Source organism: Balaenoptera ricei, chromosome X (assembly GCF_028023285.1).
Source record: "Balaenoptera ricei isolate mBalRic1 chromosome X, mBalRic1.hap2, whole genome shotgun sequence".
Lineage (NCBI taxonomy): Eukaryota > Metazoa > Chordata > Mammalia > Artiodactyla > Balaenopteridae > Balaenoptera > Balaenoptera ricei.
This window is the reverse complement of record NC_082660.1, coordinates 4956250-4979119: the sequence shown is the minus strand read 5'-3', so window position 1 is coordinate 4979119 and position 22870 is coordinate 4956250. Positions and strand designations below refer to the sequence as shown.

General features: G+C 48.8%; 2 protein-coding genes and 1 pseudogene across 7 annotated transcripts in view; 1 reads left to right on the top strand and 2 right to left on the bottom strand.

Annotated features, from left to right (window-relative positions):
- Positions 1-6308, bottom strand: part of STS (steroid sulfatase) — a 639557-nt gene extending 633249 nt beyond the window's left edge. Inside the window, exon 1 of one of the 2 annotated variants that reach the window (XM_059909899.1) lies at positions 6160-6308. The gene's annotated coding sequence lies outside the window, so the exon portion shown is untranslated. Of the gene's footprint in view, positions 1-5249; positions 5322-6159 lie in introns of those variants that run through there. The other variant, XM_059909900.1, reaches the window with a different exon arrangement.
- PUDP (pseudouridine 5'-phosphatase) overlaps positions 5630-22870 on the top strand; it is a 605728-nt gene continuing 588487 nt past the window's right edge. For 4 of the 5 annotated variants that reach the window (XR_009500091.1, XR_009500092.1, XR_009500089.1 and 1 more), the window contains exon 1: positions 5630-5787. Coding sequence is in view for 1 of the 5 variants with exons in the window: in XM_059909914.1 (XP_059765897.1) it covers positions 5718-5787 (70 nt within the window). In the remaining 4 variants the exon portion in view is untranslated. The remainder of the gene's footprint in view (positions 5788-22870) is intronic. The other variant, XM_059909914.1, reaches the window with a different exon arrangement.
- LOC132358110 (U2 spliceosomal RNA) lies at positions 7826-7933 on the bottom strand (annotated as a pseudogene).

Genomic DNA, 22870 nt, shown 5'->3' with positions numbered 1-22870 from the left:
TGGGGGACTTTAACACCCCATTTACACCAATAGACAGACCATCCAGACAGAAAATAAATAAGGAAACACAAGCTTTAAATGACACAATAGACCGGATAGATTTAATTGATATTTTTAGGACATTCCACCCGAAAGTGGAAGAATACAAGTTTTTCTCAACTGCACACGGAATGTTCTCCAGAATAGATCACATCTTGGGTCACAAATCAAGCCTTGGAAAATTTAAGAAAATTGAAATCGTATCAAGCAACCTTTCTGACCACAAAGCTATAAGATTAGAAATCAATTACTGGAAAAAAAAAAACAGTGAAAAACACAAATACATGGAGGCTAAACAGTGCACTGCTAAATAACGAAGAGATCACTGAAGAAATCAAAGAATAAATTAGAACATACCTAGAAAAAAGTGACAACAGAAACACGACGATCCAAAACCTACGGGATGCAGCAAAAGCATTTCTAAGAGGGAAATTCATAAAATTCAAGCTCACCTCAAGAAACAAGAAAAATCTCAAATAAACAATCTAACTTTACACCTGAAGCAATTAGAAAAAGAAGAACAAAGAAAACCCGAAGTTAACAGAAGGAAAGAAATCATAAAGATCAGATCAGAGAAATAAATGAAAAAGAAATGAAGGAAACAACAGCAAAGATCAATCAAAACTAAAAGATGGTTCTCTGAGAAGATAAACAAAATTGATAAACCTTTAGCCAGACTTATCAAGAAAAAAAGGAAGAGGACTCAATTAGTAAAATTAGAAATTAAAAAGGAAAGATTACAACTGACACCGCAGAAATACAAAGGATCATAAGAGACTACTACAAGCAACTATATGCCAATAAAATGGAAAACCTGGAAGAAATGGACAAATTCTTGGAAGAATACAACCTTCCAAGATTGAACCAGGAAGAATTAGAAAATATAGGCAGAGCAATTACAGGTAATGAAATTGAAACCGCAATTTAAAATCTTCCAACAAACAAAAGTCCAGCACCAGATGGCTTCACAGGCAAATTCTATCAAACATTTACGGAAGAGTTAACACCCATCCTTCTCAAACTCTTCCAAAAAACTGCGGAGGAAGGGACACTCCCAAACTCATTCTATGAGGCCACCATCACCCTGATACCAAAACCAGACAAAGATACCACAAAAAAAAAAAAAATTACAGACCAGTATCACTGATGAATATAGATGCACAAATCCTCAACAAAATACTAGCAAACAGAATCCAACAACACACTAGAAGGATCAGACACCATGATCAAGTGGGATTCATCCCAGGGATGCAAGGATTCTTCAGTATATGCATAACAAGCAATGTGATACACCACATTAACAAATTAAAGAATAAAAACCGTATGATCATCTCAATAGATGCTGAAAAAGCTTTTTACAAAATCCAACACCCATTTATGATAAAAACTCTCCAGAAAGTGGGCATAAGGGAACCTACCTCAACATAATAAAAGCCATATACAACAAACCCACAGCAAACATCATTATCAATAGTGAAACAATGAAGGCATTTCCTCTAAGATCAGGAACAAGTCAACGATGTCCACTCTCACCACTCTTATTCAACATAGTTTTGGAAGTCCTAGCTGCAGCAATCAGAGAAGAAAAAGAAATAAAAGCAATACAGATTGGAAAAGAAGAAGTAAAACTGTCACTGCTTGCAGATAACATGATACTATACATAGAAAATCCTAAAGATGCCACCAGAAAACTACTAGAGCTAATCAATGAATTTGGTAAGGTTGCAGGATACAAAATTAATGCACAGAAATCTCTTGCATTCCTATACACTAACAATGAAAGATCAGAAAGAGAAATTAAGGAAACAATCCCATTTACCATCACAACAAAGAGAATAAAACACCTAGGAGTAAACGTACCTCAGGAGGCAAAAGACCTGTACTCAGAAAACTATAAGATATTGATGAAACAAATCAAAGATGATACAAACAGATGGAGAGATATACCATGTTCTTGGATTGGAAGAATCAATATTGTGAAAATGACTATACTACCCAAAGCAATCTACAGACTCAGTGCAATCCGTATCAAATTACCAATGGCATTTTTCACAGAACTAGAACAAGAAATTTTACAATTTGTATGGAAACACAAAAGACCCCGAATAACTAAAGCAATCTTGAGAAAGAAAAACGGAGCTGGAGGAATCAGGCTCCCTGATTTCAGACTATACTACAAAGCTACAGTAATCAACACAGTACGGTACTGGCACAAACACAGAAATATAGACCAACAGAACAGGATAGAAAGCCCAGAGATACGCCCACACACCTATGGTCACCTTATATTTGATAAAGGAGGCAAGAATATAATACAATGGAGAAAAGGCAGTCTCTTCGATAAGTGGTGCTGGGAAAACAGGACAGCTACATGTAAAAGAATGAAATTAGAACACACCCTAACTCCATACACAAAAATAAACTCAAAATGGATTAAAGACCTAAATGTAAGGCCAGACACTATAAAACTCTTAAGAGGAAAACATAGGCAGAACACTCTATGACATAAATGACAGCAAGATTCTTTGTGACCCACCTCCTAGAGTAAGGGAAATAAAAACAAAGATAAACAAATGGGATATAATGAAACTTAAAAGCTTTCACACAGCAAAGGAAACCATAAGACGAAAAGACAACCCTCAGAATGGGAGAAAATATTTGCAAATGAAGCAACTGACAAAGGATTAATCTCCAAAATATACAAGCAGCTCATGCAGCTCAATATCACAAAAACCAACAACGCAATCCAAAAATGTGTGGAGGACATAAATAGACATTTCTCCAAAGAAGACATACAGATGGCCAACAAATACATGAAAAGATGCTCAACATCACTAATCATTAGAGAAACGCAAATCAATGAGGTATCACCTCACACCAGTCAGAATGACCATCATCAAAAAATCTACAAACAATAAATGCTGAAGAGGTTGTGGAGAAAAGGGAACCCTCTTGCACTGTTGGTGGGAATGTAAACTGATACAGCCACTATGGAGAACAGTATGGAGGTTCTTTAAAAAACTAAAAATAGAACTACCATATGACCCAGCAATCCCACTACTGGGCATATACCCTGAGAAAATCATAATTCAAAAAGAGTCACATACCACAATGTTCATCGCAGCACTATTTACAATAGCCAGGACACGGAAGCAACCTAAGTGTCCACTGACAGACGAATGGATGAAGAAGACGTGGTACATATATACAATGGAATATTACTCAGCCATAAAAAGAAACGAAACTGAGTTATTTGTAGAGACGTGGATGGACCTAGAGTCTGTCATACAGAGTGACGTAAGTCAGAAAGAGGAACAAATACCGTATCCTATTGCATATATATGCGATTTAAAAAAGCAGTACTGATGAATCTAGTGGCAGGGCAGGAATAAAGATGCAGACGTAGAAAGCAGACTTGAGAGCATGGGGCAGGGGAAGGGGAAGCTGGGATGAAGTGAGAGAGTAGCACTGACGTATTATGGGGAAGGATGCACACCTCTGTGACTGCATTAAAAGTCATTAAAATGTACAATTTTACACGGCTGATTTGTATGGTATGTGAATTATATCTTAATCAAGTTGTCAGAAAAAAAAGACTGCACAAAATAAATCAACAAATTAAAATGCTCCTTTTATCTAAGGAATGAACAGATGCCACATTGTTACCATGGGAGAGAAAAAGAACTCTCTCCTTTGTGTGTCCATTTGTTTCCAAGAACGGAAAGAAACTGAGAGCAAGAATTCTAAAGGCTCCAGCAGGTGAGCATGGACACACAGTATGCGCCCGATATTTGTGGAATAAATCTTTTGCAGGTTGAATGGTGTCCACCCTCAAAAAAAAAAAATAGTGTAGGAGTCCTAACCCATTGTACCTCAGAGTGTGACCTTACTTGAAGACAAGGTCTTGACATATGTAATGAACTTAGAATGTAGTCATGAGTCTGGGTGGCAATCCTATATGACTGATGTCCTTATAAAAAGGGGAGATTTAGACACAGAAATAGATGCATAGAGAAAACACAGTATGATGAGATAGAGGAATAAGGCCGCTGTGTACAAGCCAAGCAGAGGCCTGGAACCAATCGTTTCCTCAGAAGGCTTTAACCCTGCTGACCCCCTGATCTTGGACTTCTGGCTTGAGGCAATACCTTCCTGTTGTTGAGACTACCCGGTCTGTGGTGCTTTGATACAAGAGCCTACCTAGCACATTTGGGTCACCGTCCCTCCACTAACTGGTTGATGAACTGCCGTCTCTGAGGTCCAGGGTCCTCAATGGGAAATCATGATTGGAGTAAAAACAGGGAATGTGTCTCACAGCGACAGCTCTAAAAACACATAAATGAATTGAGCATATACTATTTGCCAGTTCCAACAGCTTGACCTGCCTTGCGTCATTTAACACCCCTGTTTTACACACGAGGAAACGAAGGCACAGAGGTTTACTGCTTATGGTTGATGCATTTGCTGAACTCAGGTGCCTCCGAGTGCAGTTTACGCACTTCACCAGGAACACAACGCTCAGATTTTAAAGTCTCTGAAACTTTACTTCTGCTTCTTGAAAAATCCTATCTTTATGCTTAAACATGCATATGCAATGCCAACTAACACTAAATAGAACCGGGGTGGGGGAAAGTATTCCTGAGAATGGTCGAAAAAATGAATGCTTTTCAGGTTGCCTTCAGAAAGTTTGGGGGGAAAAAAGAAAACTCAGAGCAACCAAAGACAGATGAGACATAAAGGCAAAAACGGCAAAGCATTTTAAAACATCTTATTATTTCGGCCCTCTCCTATCAAACTTCGGCGTGGGGTTGCCCTGGGAGAATGGACCAGCCAGGGATGCTCGGGGGATACAGGCGCAAAGGATGCGGACCCGCGCGCCACTGCGTATGCGCCCTACGAGGCACGCAGGGAGCCGGGCGGGCAACACTGAAACAGAAACCTGCCAGGCGTCTAGGGACGGGCGCTCCGGGCCGGGACGAAGCCACCGGGGAACCCCGTAACTTAGGCCACCTGGCTACCCATTTTCTTGGTGGCTCTCAAGGATGCCAACCTGAGCAGCTATGCACTCCTTCCATCAACCCCATGCGCCGTCGTCCCTCCATGCCCGCCCCCCTTCCTCGTGACCTTTCCAAATTCGAGCCAGGCATTGGCACCCAGATTAGGAACTCGGCTCTGCTCGGCTCCCTGACTCAGCATCCCAGCCCGTTTACCGGTGTAAAGTGAGCGCGGGGGCGGGGGTGAAGGGGTGGATGCGGGCAAACTTGTCGCGCCCGCGCGTGCCACTTCTTAGCCCCGCGGCGACGGCAGGGGTGACCATCCTCGGCGCGCGTGCGCAGGACATGCCGGGGAGGCCCAGAGCACGCGTGCGCGGGAGCGGCTCCGGGCGCGCATTCCAGGAGCCTCGCAATGAGGCCAGACGAAAGCAAGCGCCGGGCGGCGGAAGCTCAGGGCGCGCGATTTTTGAGGGGCCGCGCGAGGACGCTTGACGCGCGCGTGCGCAAAGCGGCTCGGGGCGCACAGGGCTTCCCGGAGCGCGCGGGCGCGAGAGCGTCCCGGGGCGCGGGCGCGAGGAGGCCCGGGGCGGCGCGTGCGCAGCACGGCTCGGGGAGCGCGGGGAGGCCCGGAGCGCGCGTGCGCGCGCCTGTTCCCCGCCCCCACTCGGCCGAGACGGCGGCACAATGGCGGCGCCCTTGCCCCCGCTGCGTCCCGTCACCCACCTGCTTTTTGACCTGGACGGCCTCCTTCTGGGTGGGTAGCCTGCGGCCGCCTCCCGCGAGGGCTGTCCGGGGAGGGCGCGGGCGGGGGGCACAGGCTCTCAGGGGCGGGGGCCCCCGGGCTGGCGGGCGGCGGGGGTGCAGGGCCCACGTCAGGCCGGCCGCGCTCGTGGCTGAGGCGTCGACGGCGCCCGTGGCACTTACTTCCGGCGGCCGCGCCGCGCGTGGGGACGGAGTGCGTGGGGGGCGGCGCGTGAGGGCGCGGTGCTCTGGGACCACCGCGCGGGCGGGAGGTTGGCGTCGGGCCTCGGGGGCCGCGGCCGCTGCGCGCGCAGCCGGGCTTCCATTTCCCCGTTTGCACCCCAGCCTCCAGGATCCCTGCCGGCCTGCCCCGAGGTGCACGCACCTTGCTCGTAGCATCCTACAGGGCAGGGTCCTCCACCCGCCGAATTGGGGGCCTCTGCCGACGTCTGGAGGCGTTTGGGGCGGCCTAGGTGGAGGGTGGGAGTTTACTGGCGTCCAGAGGGCAGCGGCCGGCAGTGCACAGGACCGCTCCACGCCACCGCGACTGCTCCAGACCCAAGTATCTGTAGCGCGGAGGCGGCGGCGGAGCCCCGCTCAGCAGTCTGGCTGGTCCGAGTGACTCCCAGCAGGGACATCACCGGGGAGCAGCAGTTTTGCAGTGCAGAGCCCGGGTCCCCACCCCACAGCTGCCCAATCAGAATCTGCATTTTCACCCAAGTGCCGGAGAGTTTGAGGTGCACACCCGTGCTGTGGCTTTGAGCGGTTAACAATCCTGTGTGCGCCGAACAGCCCCGTAGTCGATGGTGGTAGGCATGAACTTCACCCACCGAGGCGAATTCAGGTAGAATTCGTAGAAAACGCTGCACTTCTAACTCAAGAGAGAACTGCTCTGAGCTCTACCCTACAGCTTGGGCGTATGTTTCATGACGCTACGCGGTGCTACAGGGTTAGGAAACGCGTTCTGACCTCGTTGTCTCCGGAGGGCTTCATAGGACTTTAAAAATGTCAGCATGCTTTACGTAGGCTACTAACCTGGTGGAGGTGTGCATACAGCAGTGCTGCGTCTCATAAAACCCTGCAAGGTGAGAGGAGACGTTTGCACTGACTAATTAAAAACAAAATCGGCACCACTCAGAGAGGTAAAGTTACTTGCCCAAGGTCACACAGCTAATAAGGAACAGAGCTGAGAAGTGATTCCAGATCGATCTGATTCTAAATATAAGCGATGTTCTGCTCTTTTTACAGGGGGAGTGTGACCTTGCCCCCATGATCATTTGGCTCACTGGTTCAGTAGTAATGGCACTGATTTTTTTTTTTTTTTTTTAAAGGTACACAAAAAAGTCTCTTATTTTTATGGACCCAGAGATGTAAACGAATGAATTCCTAAGGGGGAAAATAAATTCGCATAGAGGTAACTAATTGGATAGAACAGTGTATGCAGCTGTTAAATCTGAAATGACTCAATTTCAAAAAGCTTCTGGGATTCCTAAGTAGAGTTTGTAGACGTGAGTTTTCCTGCTCAGGTGGTCAAGTTAAATTGTCAAATAAATTCCTTATCCTCTAATGAAAAGTCCAGAGAACATGTTTTGCGAGTCTTATGAATTTTAATACAAACTGAGGTGTCCCATTAAAATTAAATTTATTAGACTTCTAAATGAGCTTGATGCTTGATGCTTCATCCCCACTCAAGATACACATATACCTGTTCCCCGGAGCCATGAATGTGACTTATGTGGTGGTGCCTGCAGGGGTAGTTATCAACCAGGGTCTCCTCTTTGCTAGTTAAGGCAAGTTTAAAGTTTATCAAGCATTGGTCTGGCACTGTTACCCAATCCTCTGAACTGGTCAGAGAAACAAGAATTAGTGGCCTTTGGGAAGATAAAACCTAGCTCTTCTTTCCCCCTTCGTTTTCTGCCCTTTACCTCATTCTGCCCTGACTCTTTGAGGCGATAAGGCCTTGCAGAACTTTATCAGAAACGCACCTTTGCTTATTCTTTTTTTTTTTTTTTTTTTTTTTACAAAATGTCTGGTATAAAACACCACTTTCCAGAATGTGCTACTTTACCTCATTTAATCTACTTGATTATACCTGTTCTAATTCTGTCTGATAAGAACAGATACTACACTTGATCTTAGCCAAAAGGCCGAGAAGCGATACCTGTTCTAATTCTTAAGCGCCTGTTGTTTGCGTAACAATGTATCATCAGTTTATAATGAGGTGTTTCTCCGTGGGCCTGCTTTTCAGAATTGTGAATCCATTTCCCCAGGAAGTTCTGTTTGTTAATGTATCCCCAATCCTTGTATTCTCAGGGAAGTGAAACTGAAAACAAAGATTTGCATGGGGAAGCTTGTTTTACCAGAGGAGAATGAGGAAGTCAGTGGAGATATTTGTAGAAATGTTGACCCAGAAACCCAGGGTTACTTTCTGGTGCTTTTGTAATGTTTGATGCTGTTTTCCTTTCGATCTTTGGAATCTGTTTTTGTTGACAGAGGTAACAATTAGCTGTGAGCTAGGTAGTAATTTTGGCCCTCAAATGCCATTGAGAGACAGAGACCAAGGGGACTGAGATTATTTATGAACAAGGATAAGATTTTGAAGGAAGAAGATACAAGTTTGAAATACTATGTCAGCTCCTGAATAGGGAAGATTATCTAGTTCATTAAATAGCTGAAGTTAGGAGCACAAGAGGTAGGACCATTCTCTTTAAGAGACAAGAAAAGTTGGTGGTCCAGAGTCGTGCTATCTGATAGGAGTAGCACCGTGTAAGATTTTGTTATAGCAACATTAAAGAAGCAAAAAGACACAGAGGAAATGAACTTGAATGGTACTTTTTTCCTATCCTGACACATCCAAAATATTGTTACTCAACACATGATCAATAAAAAAAAACAGTTGAGACGGTTTATGTTCCTTTTTGTTACCTAGCCTCTGAAATTTGTGTGTATCTTACACTCACAGGGCATCTCAGCTCAAACTAGCCAGGTTTCGTGGGTTCACTTGCCACGTTGGGCCAGTGCCTACCGTATGGGACAACCCAGGTACAGAGCCTTAGGAAGCAACTCACTGATGTCTGCTGTTGGTAACAGGGCCAGGTGGAGGGTGGATGTTAAGAATATTCAGAATTAGGAATGCTGATATATGTAGAATGTGGTATACATAAAATATGCTTTCTAAGAGTCTGTTACCAGTAATTAAATCCTTAAAGAATCAGCCAGGAAAAATAAAAAGCTTATTTTCGAATGTTTAAAAAATAAACAGAAAAATAATACGATAGATCTGTGAGGGGAAATACGACTCTTTGCAGTGTCGATTATAATTGACCACGTCTCCATAAACACACAGAGATGGCAGGATTTTAATGGATGACACCTGGTTTCTACTTCACCTTCGCGTAGAGGAATAGATCCCCTGTCCTGTACCTGTTTGTACTGCTACAGCTTCCTGCTTGCCAAATATTAATCATAGCACTTGAGACCGTGTGGAAGTGCCCGTTTCTCCGTCCGGGGCCCAGGGTACAGCGTGAGCTCTGGGTGGAGGCGGGACCTTTGTGGTGCTCCTGGGGCTCAGGGATCCATTGTTGACCGAAGCAGCTCGCAGCCCTGCCCAGTGCTCGGAATCCGCTGTCACCCGTCGTCCTCTGGCTCACCTCACCTACGCTGGTTTCTGTAGACGCTGGGACCTCCACAAAGCTGATGACAAACACAGGATCTCCCTGTTCAGCTGTAGCACACGCCCTAGATGAATTTTCGGAAGAGCTTTCCTACATTGTATTTGGCCCTGTGTAACACGTACGAGGTTTAAAAGTGGAGATGATGAGCTTTTCGGCGTCCATTAGTTCCTATCCTGTAATGTTGACTCAGTCCAGACATTCCCAAAGAGTCTCAGGAAGCTAGAGCAGAATAAACGCTCGTTCAGGATGGCCGGTGTGAGGTTACTGTCTGCCCTTGGGGCTCCCAGAGACACCCTCACCCCGTCCCTGGCTTGTTGTGTGCCTTGGGGTCTCGTCACGGGTGTCAGGGCACCTGTGCTACGGCACGTTCCCCTTCTCTCTGCCCTGCCCCCAACCCCCGGAACTAACAGCACACGCTCGCGTTTGATGTCACCTTACCAGGTGACATTTAGGTCCCTTCTACATTTGCACAGGAGGTGGCGGAAATTCGGAGGCCAGTCTGAGGCCTTGCGGCCGAGCAGAGCCCACGCAGAAGGGGGCCCTGACTTGTACTTTCTCAGTTTGGAGTAAGACGCTGGTAGGGGCAGGTGAAGGTACCAGGGACTATGTTGAATGTCAGGAAACGCATCAGGAATAAGAAAGCACTCGAGGGGGGACCGGGGTGGGTAAACTCAGGTCCCGCTGGCCGTGCCTCCTAATAGACCTGAGCCGCGTCAGCCTTTCCCGTGTTCCTGCGGTTAGCGGTTCTTATCACCACAGCTGCTCCCGTTTCTAGATTAACAGGAAGGTGAGATCAAAATTGCAGAATTCTGCAGATCAACGGGAGTTTGGTCCAGCTGGTAACACGGCTGAAAGATTCAGCAGGTTTCTGGCAGTGCAGGTGTAAAGTGCCCGTTCCTTGCTTCCTCGTCCTCCTCATCGTGTGCTTTTGTTTAGAATCTTAGCTGTGCAAACTTTTTTTTTTCCTCTCTCGAACCTATTTTTCCTTTCTTCTCCTTGGAAAGCTGTGTGGGGGGGATTCTTTGGTCACTTTTGTCTTTCTTATTATTCTCTGCTTTCTCTGATTCTGTTTCTTTATTTTTTCTTTCATTTTTTTAAGTTACTATAATTTATCCATTACACTGTGTCATTTTTCAGGGGTAGACGGAGATTTAATGCAATGTAAAAGAGCAAGGGAGATGATGCCCCCAAGAAACGTCCACCAAAAGCACTCATTACACAGGTGCCCAGGTGACTTCTCGCAGCTTGGTTTGAGGTGTTGGAAGAGTGATGGGTACATAGCCTGCAGCTGGAAGGTGCAGTAGTGTTATAGCAGAACGGCTTACATTAGAAGATAAAGCTCTCACTGTCAGGTATATGTGAGTACCGGTGACTCATAATTCCGGCATTTCATATATTAAAAGCTTCATTTAATTGTGTTAAAATGGGGGGGGGGGCAATGCTGGTCTGTGGTTTAAAATTGCCCTTGGGGTGTCTAAGGAGAATTTTCTTGAAAACGTAATAATTGTGACACACGTGCATTTCTGCTCAAGAAATGTCTTCCCCCTTTGGCTTTGCCGAGGTGGACTGCCATCCTGACACCTCTCAACGTACGTTTTGAGCGTTTGGCAGGTACATGCCCACCTTCCTTCAAGGTGCGGCTCCCACACATCCTTCGCTCTCATGCCTGCGGTCAGTAGCTTAGTGTCTGTGCAGAGAGGGGCGCACACCTGGGGTGAGGATGCAGAGAGGGGCTCACACCTGGGGTGAGGATGGTCTGCTCCACGCCCTTGCCTGGAGGGCAGTTCCATCGGCATTGCTCCTGGCGCTGGGCTAGCCAGCTGATGTCCCTTGCCTCGCCTCTCTAGGCCTAGAGACCAGGAACGGATCCAGAGGCAAACCGCAGTCTGCTCGACTCCCAGTCTGCTCACTCCCCAGTCTGTACGCGAAGTGAGAGCAGATGGTCATAGTTTGCGCACCCGAGCTTATTACTTGGGGCCTTGGAGACACATTCCAAAGTAAGCAGCAGGCTTCCGTCTCTCCGCTGCCATCATCGTGTCCTTGACGAGAACGGGGCACCGATGTGCTCTCTGGACCAGCACGTCCACCCGGCAGAACTGCCTGCCGTGGAGGGAATGTTCTGTATCTGAGCTGCCCTGGACGGGAGCCACAGGGGGCACGCAGGCACATGAAATGCTGCCAGGGCAGCGGACGAATCGAACTCTTCATTTTTTAGTTTTGCTTAATTGGAGTGGCCACTTGTGGGTACCGTGGTGGGCGACGCAGCTCTCGAGGGGCGAGTCCACCCTGCATGCCTCACCTGCGTGCCTCACCTGCATGCCTCACCTGCGTGCCTCACCTGCATGCCTCACCTGCGTGCCTCACCTGCGTGCCTCACCTGCGTGCCTCACCTGCGTGCCTCACCTGCGTGCCTCACCTGCGTGCCTCACCTGCGTGCCTCACCTGCGTGCCTCACCTGCTGGGGACGTGCCGTGCCGGGTGCTGCAGGGGGTTCACAGCAAGCCTCCTCTCTGTAGCGGTCTTGGCGTCCGGTTGGGGCACAGAACACGCGTGAGTCTCTGAGCAACGGCCGGCGGTCGACATGGCAAGGACAGGAGAAGGGGCAGGGCAGTCATCTGCACTGAAGTCACCGGGAGGATGTGCTCTCGAGGGCAGCTGGAAGGACAGTGGATATTGCAGACCAGGAGAACAGATGGCTGAGCGGCGAACATGTTTTCTGAAGCAGAGAAGAGCTTGCTGTTATCAAGCAGAGAGTAGTATTTAAAAAAAAAGAGGACTTCTTATTAACGGCGGTGTTGAAATGTGGGTGGAGGTGAGGATGACCTCTGCCTGGCGGATATTTCTCTGGTGTTTTCCACACTGGGGTCCAGAGGGTAGTCGTGGCCCTTCAGCCTGTTTTGGACTGGAAAGCCTCGCCCTATCCCCTAGCCGCGTGGCCCGTGCTCTCGCCGTGAGAGTGGCTCTTGGCAGAGCGCAGGCTGGTTCTCTCCGTGGTTGCTCTGCCTTCCGGACTGGCCTGCTGCTTCCCTCCTGCTGCCACCTCGCTTGGTCTCCGTCCCTCGCGTTCCCTCTGATCCAGACATCATGCCCGTGCCTCACTTGGACTCCCTCAGCCGTTTCTGCCAAGAACATACTGCACCAACTCACGGGCTTTTTGGGTAGATGTTCCGTGTGGTCGGTGCCCTCCTTCTGGTAACGTCTTGTCATGTAAAGACAGCTCTTGTCTTCCGTGGTAGTGCATGGGGTGTTTCAGTGAGAAGTCGGGAGCCTGAGGGACCCGGTATCGGCCGTGACCGTAATGCCTGTGTGTCCCGAAGGCCTGAACCATGAGGCAGAAAGACGGGCAGGGGTGCTTGCGGGGAAGCAGAGGGCTGCCTGTCTGCGCCTCACCCTCAGGAAGCCAGGGTGGGGCTGTGAGATGGGCCCCCTTGCATCCCTGCCGCTCTGCCTGGCTTGGACCACGTGCCCTGATCTCTCCCAGCGGTGGCAGGGGATGGGCTCTAAGGGCATCCCCACCTTTGCCGTCAGACTCATGAGAAAGCATACATTCATCAAAGCAAATACGGTTGCCTGCACTGCGTCCACTTTTGCCATGTAAACCTTTCCAACAGAGCCGTATATTTGTCAACGTGGTTCTGTGTTCCCCGCCATTTATATATTTTCCCCACGCCACCGGAGCAGCATTCATGGCTGCTTAAAAGCGCTTAAGTTCTGGATTTCTAAATATCACACCCAAGGAAAGGAACCAAGACTCTGGGGAGCAGAAACCAGTTCCAGACTGGGGCCTGTGAAGCCCAGGATGAGCGTGAGCACCCTTCCGGAGCCAGGGCCGGCGGTCCCACGGGCGAAAGGCAGGGAGAGCGGAAGTCAGAGGAGTAACGACTGTGGTGGATCTTAAGACTAAGTTTTTAAAAAAGAAATCTGTGAGTCGTGATCCTTAAGAGAAAAGACAGGGGAGGCATGGGGAGCAGGAGAATGCCAGTTAATAAATATGGAAAGAATGGTAGAATTCGTCAGGTCATCATCTTGCAGTTCTCACTGTAAATGCTTCAGACAAGCGGCACCGGTGGAAACCAAGACCATTGGGTTCATTGGGGGCGAGGGTGTTCAGACAGTGCCAGAGTGCCGCCCCGACAGGGTACCGACACACAGCACAGGCGGACACGCACCTTCGTGATGGACAGTTCTGGGGGCCACCGCGTAAACGACGCACCCCGCTCAGCTGTGTCAGCGGGACAGCCGCTGGCTGCCATGTGCTGCCACAGCAGTTTACCTGAGTCCAGTCGAACTTCTGGGTGTCCTTTCTAGTTTGGAGGCACGGAGGAACAAGCAAGGTGACACCATGTGGAAACGACCGGACAGATCCAGAATGCAGGGCATTCTGCAAGGTTGCTGGGTGGACTGTTGAAAATGTCAAATGTCACGGGAAATGACTGGGGTGGGCTGCTCTAGTTTACAGGAGGCTAAAGGGACCTAAGTACCAAATGCAGCGGATCTTAGATGGGGGCGGGGGAATCTTATAAAAGACATTTTGGGGGCAGTTGGAGAATGCGGTGTGCAGTGGTTCGTTAGATGACGTCATTCATTCGTTGCTGATTGGCCGGTTCTGGTGTTAGTCATGGCTGTGTAGAAGAGTGTCTTTTTTTGATGAAGCATGCAGAGGTATAAAGGAATAAATGGCAGAGTATCTGCACATTTTAAGGTTTATTGCTTACAGATGTAGGTTATATGGGTCTTTTCTGTGCTTCTTTCGACTTTTCTATATATTTGAAAAAAGAAAAAAAAAAAAAGGAATGGGAGGATTAAACCTGAAGCATGAACCACTGAAAAACAAAACCAGACTATTAAGTAGTCATCAGTCGATTTTATTTAAAGAGACAAGAATATAAAACGTACATCTTTACAAGGTTCGCGTGAACAGTGTAAAATAAACAGTTCCAGAGCCTTCGGGTCCCCGGAGAATTTAGGTGGCAGTGCATTCCCTGGTGTCGTGTGACAGCAGAAAACACTTGGAAAAGAAGAGGCCCCCCCTTCACTGTTCTCATCCTCTCTATCCACTCCCTTGTCTTTTTCTCACAGTGCGCTTGGACCTGGGCCCCAGGATTTGTAAAGACATTCGTGTACCAAATTTTCTTTTGGTGGACTCTTAAAATGGCAGCTGATATTTAGTCAGGAGATCACACTCAAAAAAAAAAAAAAAAGAAAGAAAAGCTTCCTAAATGACTTACCAAAGTAGCCACCCGCACCAATCCCTGCATCTCACGCGGTGTGCTGATGAGACCTGGTGACAGCCACGTCCCTCTGGAGCCTGTCAGCTGAGCCCCGGGCCCCAGTGACTGATTCTCCTGCAGCTCTCAGCAGATGTCTGCAGCTGCGGGCCTGGGCTGCGCTCATCCCTTACTCCTCGTCAGCTGCCGAGGTCCAGGGAAACCTGAGGTTGGAGCTTGAGCTGGAGTGAAGTAATGAGACGGTTGTTACAGGGATGCCCGCACGTTGTCCACGTTCCCTGGCGTGAGGGCCCTGGGAGCTGCCTGTTCGTACCTAGACGGGGTTCTCTTTCCCTTGTTCATCTCAATTTCAGTGGCTTGGAAACCTTTCTGCTCTTACTGTAAAAAAAGGAAAGTCACTTGGTTACTGAAGAAACGTTTTGTGCCAGCAAGGTGTTATTCGTGTTTCTGTTTTGGCCACAAATGGTCATCAATTTCAGTCGGTCCCCTAGTACGTTCCTGTTTTCTCTCCGCATCTCTTATTTCCCTTATTTATCTTACCACAAAGCATTTCCTTTGGATTGCATTGACAACGTTTATTTTTTTGCGTGATGACTATATAGGATCAAGGCAAATTTCAAGTCCAGCTGAGTTACTGCCTGGTGCCACTGTATATTTTGACCTTGGTACCGACATCTTGATGACCACACATCAGCTTTTAAAGTGGTAGGTTCAAGCGACTGGCTTCGCAGGGTGGAATGCTAGTCGAATTTGAGATGTGTTTCGACAACCCAGTGAGCTGGCTGGAGAGCCCAGTGAAACTCGGGCCTGGCCCCTCCTGCTTGGTGGTTTCCTCGTGTGTCTCTGTGGGCAGCACTGGTGTCGTGTCAGGGCTCCCGGACGCCTCTACTGCCCGGCAGCCCTCGCCGGCACAGGTGCCAGTGGGAGCCCTTCCTCAGAGGCCGGGTAGCTGATGCCTAGTGCTGTAGCGTCATCTCAGACGGGCGATGAGGAGACTGCCCACAGCCCCCTTGGCTGACCGAAAACGTTAGGTGCTGCTTGGGTGAAGCCTGGTTCACCTCGCCCCGCGGTGCTCGCTCCACCTGCTGACTTGGTGAAATTCCCCATCCCCCGGTGTTCTCCCCAGGGTCCTGCCCGCTCCCACCTTCAGTACATCACACGTGGTGCGGGACGTCTTCTGGGACTTCAGCGTCTTATTAAGATATAAAAACAATCAGATCCAAGATCACATGCTAGCTGACCCAAGGCCCTTACCGCACTGTTTAACGTGACTCTGCAAAAGAGATTTAATCATCCAGAATATGATGCAGCCCTTCCTAATACCATTAATATTTATTATTAGATCAAGTAAAGGAACATCCTCACTTAGGGAACAGATGGCCCTTCTGTGAACTTAGTATCTTTATGTAATAGCACCTGTAATACTGAATAATAAGTGCAGTGTATATGTCTTGACATTTACAATATTGTTTCTACTCGTTGGGCTGGGAGTAGAGTCAGGGTCCTGAATTTGACGGTGTGCTAACACACTGGCCTCTTCATCGGTGCCCTAGTTTGGGGTGAGTTTGCAGGACTCTGCAGGAATCCTTTTGTCCTTCCCATTGCTGGTGCCTCCACCCGGGCTCGGCCCTGGCCCTTCCTTCCTCCAGGGAGGAAAGGCTTGCCTTTTCTTCTGGATGTAAGCAGCTCCTTCTTCTCCTTCCTCTTATTCTTCTTCTAATGCTTCTGCATCTCAGCATAAAGTGTGCTAGATCTGTCATTTAAACAAAACCTCTCGGACTTCCTTGGTGGCGCAGTGGTTAAGAATCCGCCTGCCAGTGCAGGGGACATGGGTTCAAGCCCTGGTCCAGCAAGATCCCACATGCCGTGGAGCAGCTAAGCCCGTGCGCCACAACTACTGAGCCTGTGCTCTAGAGCCTGTGCGCCACAACTACTGAAACCCGCGTGCTTAGAACCTGTGCTCTGCAACGAGAGAAGCCACCGCAGTGAGAAGCCCACGCACCGCAGCAAAGAGTAGCCCCCGCTCACCGCAACTAGAGAAGGCCCGTGCGCAGCAACGAAGACGCAACGCAGCCATAAATTTAAAAAAATAAACAAAACCTCTGCTCCCTCATTGCCGCGTCCTGTGCACAAACTGCCTTCCACCTGCAGCCCATGGATGTCATTTGCACGAAGGGAGCAGTGACTTCCGTGTTGCCATACCACTTGGCATCTTTTCTTATGTTTCCAGAACTTTCTGCTTCATGGGCCACTGCCCCACTCCGTCCTGGGGGATCTGTCTCCATGGGCTTCACTTCTCCTCATCTGTCTGTCCTCCTCTCCACCCCTGTGCGGGGCCCTGGACTGGGCTGTGGACCCCGTCTCTCGGAGATCTCTTGTGGACACACAGCCTCAGTGACCGCTCTTGCTCTCGGGCCTCCGTCCACACTTCCCAGTGACCGCGGGCTATTCCACCCAGAGGCCGCGCCCAAGCCCCGGGTTTCAAGCTGAGCCCAGAGCTCTCCGCCACGTCTGCCGTCTTGCGCGCCCCGTGAGCGGCCCGCATTAGAGACTGGCAGTGACCTTCCCGTCTTCCGGTCCTCCCCCCTCCCCCCCCCAACAAGCCAGTACTGATTCCTACATATTCAGAGCCGCGTTTGTGTCCTTCAGCTGCCGCCGCCTTTCTTCAGGCCCTCCGTCTCCATCCTCTGTGGTAACGGTGAATATTTACCGCGAGCCTTCACCACGTGCCCCGCGCTGCTGTGCGCACCTTGCCCGCGTCGCCTGTTTCCCTGGCGGCAGGCCGACGGCACCCCGTTCTGGCCGTCTCGGCTTTGCCCATTTTGCAGGTAGGGAACCGAGGCTTCCTGTGGTCAAGCGACTTAACCTCAGAGGCAGTGCCTGACAGGTGTTGCCCCCCGCCTCTTCTCGCAGCTCGAGAAAAAGAGGCAGCGATTCACCAGACTCAGGCGTGCTCACGGGCAGTTCTGTCACTTCCAGAAATGTCAGTGGCGGCGGTTGAGTTTTGGTGCTCATGTTGGCGAGATGGCAAGCCGTGTTCCATGCCCGCTGTATGGGTGTGAAGAAGGCTTTGCCGAGAGGATACAGCTCACCAGGAGTTTATCCCCAGAATGGTCCTACGTCCCCTTGTCAGAGCAATCTGGGTGTAAGCTGGTCCCTAAATACTTTGCAAGAGAAAAGGCATTCGTGGCCATAAACATAACCCTTGACTCTACCTGTCCCACATCTGACGCTCTGTCCCGTGTGCTGAGTTATGTGTGTGTGTGTGCGCTCGTCTGTGTGGTCATAACACAAACAATGTAAATCATCTCTGTCTGCCAGGTGCAGCCCGACCAACGCGTTCCTTTCTGGAAGTTCGAGCCATATCTTGGCACTCATCTTGTTCAACCAGTCTGAGAGCAGCCTCATAAAAGCATTTCGAGTTGGCTCCTGGGTGATTTGGGCCAGCCACCCAAGGAATTGATGTGGCTTAACGCTGCCAGCCTGTAGCCAGGTCCGTCCGCCTGGCTGTTGAGTGTTTCTGGGGATAGAGCTTTACGTTCAAAGGGGATTTCAGAAAAGTGTTACAGGAGGGGTCCACCGGGCTGTCAAGGAGAGAGAGGTGTTGAGGGCCCTGCTTCGCTTCCTGAGTCCCACAGGCTTTCGTAGCAGGCCCACCGACGCCGGGTACCGAGACCGGCGCAGGGCAAGGATACAGGGCCACGCAGGGGTGCCGTGGAGGCGGGCTGCGGGGGCAGACGTCTTCTGTCCTGCTGCCTCGTCACGGATCTGCTGAGCTGACCCAGTGCCCTGGGGGCCGGGCAGAGGAAGCGCGCTGAGGTCCGGGGTGCCTCCCGGGAGACTGGGTCCGTCCCCAGCCTCGGGGCAGGGCTGTAGGAGTCGGCTGGGGGGGCAGCAGGAAGGGCTGAGAGGATCCCAGGCCAGCAGGGCACTGTGTGTAAGTCTGAGAGAGCAGGGGCTGGAGAAGAGGCTCCTTGCCCGCTGAAAGGTGGGAGCAGAGGTCTCAGGAAGGGGATGGGGCGTGCTGAGCCTCGTGCCAGACGCCCGAACGTAGGCCTTACTTCCCAGCCGTTGCACAGCCTCGCAGGCAGGGGATGCCATACAAAGGCACTGTGGATGGCGTGGATGGCTGCGGCTTACAGGCTGGGAGCTGGCTAGCGGGCTGGGGCAGTTGTCCCGGAAAATGATCCGACACGTACATACTCTTGCTACTCCAGCAGCAGTCGGCAGCAATCGCCATGGGCCCTGCTCTTTCACCTGACGGCTGCCTGAACTTTGTCCGCGTCATTATTGATTGGCACGGACACTAGCGTGTAAAAGAAGGGCCTAAAATAACGTAGGCGTCCGGTGCTCGGATAATCAGAACATGTTTCCCCAGATGCAGATCTCACAGGTGGAAGCTAGATACCCAGACCCACGTCCAGAAAAGCCATCCCGCACCTATAGAGGTGTCTTGTTTCCCAGCGCGCCCACCCACCTCCTCCTGATGACGGGAATCTCCATTCTGGGAGCGCCAGGAGCATCACTCTGCCCCAGGCCCCGCCTCTCCGCCTGCGGTGCCCTGGGATTCCAGCCCTTTCTCACCCTCCGCTCTTCTCACGTCACCGACACACACACGGGGGCCGCGTATCACAGGGGCTTAATGTTACTGATGCGGCTGCTTGTGTGCGGAGTTGGCTCCTGTACGCTGGGTCTTTAGAAAAGCCTACCTGTCCCTTAAACACTTAATTTCTGCTTATTCTGTTGACAAATCTGGTAGACGTTAATCATCGCTGTGAAGAGGCCATGACAGCGTTTGACTCTGTTTACACATTTCTTAATCAACTGAAACACCTTTGTGCTTGTTAAGCTCCATTTATAAAGCTAGTATGTTTTATTTCCTTGTTCCATACTTCCCTCTTCTGAATTAACACGCAGAACCTTTCTGAATAGCCAGAGATCATTTTAAGCCTAGTAAATGAAGTTTATGATGAACGTAAAGTTCACTTGACTGTTCCAAGGGAGTTGCAATAATGTAGTCTTAAATTGTTAGTGAAAATTAGTAATTCCAGTGTGTATTTCAAAGTTTATTTACAGCATTGTTGCCCCAGTAGGCCAAATTCCATTAAAGGGTACAAGTAATAAAGTAATAGATAACACACAAACACTGATTCAGTACCTTGCCTTCCCTTAAACATCTCTGTGAAAGTTTTGGGGGTCAAGAGGTGCCTGTCCATTAGAGAAGGCCTTTTCCCACCCAGCTGATTAGATTTTGCATTTCTTGGCATATGTAAATGTCTTTCCACCTAAATCCAATAATCTTTGAACCTGACAAGAATTTTTCATTCTTTCAGTATACTTCCCAGGTCCATGCAAGTCCCAGAGAGGGCCATGAAAATAATACGTGATTGCCTGATGGATTTCTTTCGTGTACTTTGTCTGACTTGGCGTAACACCGTGTAAGGCCATAAAGCCACCGTGTAAGGCCATAAAGCCACTGGGTTACATTCTTAGTAACCTAGAAAAAACAAGACATAGAAGGGTACTTTTAATTGGTTGCCCTTGCCTTTGATAGAAAGACACGCTAAGTAGATGAAGATCTATAACTCAGTGTTGTGGGCTAAATTGCGTCCCACCAAAACACATATTTTGAAGCCCTGAACCCCAGGACCTCAGAATGGGGCTGCATTTGGGGTCAAGGTCTTTAAAGAGGTAATTAGGTAAAATAAGGTCGTTAGGGTGGGTCCTAATCCAGTATGGGTGGTGTCCTTACAAGAAGAGTAGATTAGGACACACACACACACACACACACACACACACACACACACACACACACAACCACATGAGGACACAGGGAGGAGACAGCCTTCTGCCCAGGAGAGAGAGACCTCAGGAGGAACCAGCCCTGCTGACACCTGGATCTCAGACTTCCAGCCTCCAGGCCAGTGAGAAAGTAAATTTCTGTTCTTTAAGCCCCCCACTGTGTGGTGCTGTGTTTTTGCAACCAGAGCAAACTAATCCACCCAGAAATGTAGGATTTTTGATACTGTGAAGAGATTAAGCAATGGGGACCAACATTTTACAGATTTCACAGGCAAACTGGCCAGGGAGGTAGAGCGTGGGTGCCCAGGGCTGCAGCAGCAGGATTATAGCATAAGTTTCTCCAGTCTTAACTCCTGTCACCTCTTTACAGTTGAGTTGTCTGACATTCCTCCACCCCACCCACACCAAAAAATAAGTGAAGGGAAACACACATAACAGCTGAAGAATTATGCTGGTGACACAATGGCTTGTGTGTCTTTGAAGGAGGAGGGCTGTGTGCTGCTTTATCTCTCCTCATTTCAGGGCATTTCCTAGATTCCTTAATGATTTGCACTGTGCTAAATGAGAACTGCTTTTGGCACTGCCTTCACGCTAATGCACGCACCACTGGTGACGCATTCAGTACTGGATTCCATCGAGCCCACAGGAAGGGTAGAAACACAGGAGTAGCGGGAGCAGCCACTGAAGGAAGGTCTCGGAAAAAGGAATGGAAGCTGTTGCTTTGCGTGGGGAAGGGAATCTTTAAAACTGCATGTCTCTGGGTTTAAGGTGAAGGGTTAGAAGTGATGCCTGAACTAGTAGGGGTTTGATGGATATACCCACTCGACACATGGGATTCTAAGGCGACACCTGAAAGATCTCATGTCCACTGTCAGTCTTTCCTGCATTTTTCCTTTTCCACATCCACTTTCGTGGCAACCTCCATGTTCTTTCTCACCAATCTTAGATCTCTAGGATGAAGTCAGATGGAAACTTTTTCTGCATTCTTGGAGGACACGTTCTGGTTTGCACTTATTCAAAAGGCATGAGAACGTAGGGATTTAGCATTAATCCATAAAGCCTGAGGCATGGGGAAACTAACTCTCAAGAGGGTTTAGCTCTCTAGAAGATGGGAAAGGCACATCCATCTAGAACCCTATGATTGTATGTTTGTTTATCTTTTAAAATTTGAAAAGAATTTAAGTTACTCACTAAGTGGAAGTCATCATATGTCAGTACGACATGGATTAAAAAAGCCCAGTGGTTAATAAGATTTATACGTGTGTGATGATGATGTAGCAGTCACAAAGGCCGAGGCCATGGTGTTCTTACTAACTGGTGGGTGACCTCCACACACAGTGGAAGCTGTCACACAGTAGTTCTACAAACTCTCTGCAGCTGTCCTCGACCTTCCGTGGTTAAGGCATCTGTGAATGAAACGTTCAGAAAGGTCTGTGCTTGTGCTTGGTCTGTTTGAGAGTCATTGTACACAAACCCAATGAGAAAAAAAGAAAAATAGATGGCGGGGAAAGTTTCTTATTGTGTTAGTTTTCTATTGCTGCCTTACGTTACCACAAACCGAGTGGCTTAAGACAACACAAATGTATTATGAGGTCAGAAACCCCACCTCAGTCTCAGGAGCTAATCACATCAAGGACTGGTTCCTTCAGGAGGCTTCAGGGGAGAATCTGTTGCTTTGCCTTTTCCAGCTGCTAGAGGCGGCCTGCATTCCTTGGCTCATGGTCCACTTCCTCGTGTTCAGACCCACCAATGCTTCACCTCTCTGAGCGTTCGTTTTTAACACAGGCATTTACAGCCATCAGCTTCCCTCCAAGCACTGCTTTTGTTGTATCCCATACCGTTTGGTGTGTTGTGTTTGCATTTTCCTTCATCCCAACCTATCTCGTAATTCCCTTGTAATTTTTCCTTTTCGCCACTGACTGTTTAGGTGTGTGTGGTTTAACTTCCACATATTTGGGAATTCCCCAAATTTCCTTCTGTTAACTGATTTCTCATTTCGCTCCATCGATGATCAGGGGAATACTTGGTATGATTGTGATCCTTTGTGAATTTATTGAGGCTTGTTTTATGGCGTAGCTTATCATCTTTCCTGGAGAATTCTCCTCGTGAACTTGAGAAGAATGCATATTTTGTCATGGTTGGGTGGAGTACTGTCATAAGCTCCAGTCAGTTTGTGGTATTTACATAGTTAAGTGTTTTAAATCAGGTCTTATATTCCTTGTTAATTTTCAGTCTAATTGTTCTGTCCATTATTAGAAGTGTGGCATCAAAGTCTCCAACTACTGTTGTTGAATCGTCCCTTTCTCCCCTCAGTTTTGTCAGTTTTTGTTTTATGTGTTTGGGGCTTTGTTGTTAGGTTCATATATGTTTATAGTTGTTGCATCTTCTTGAT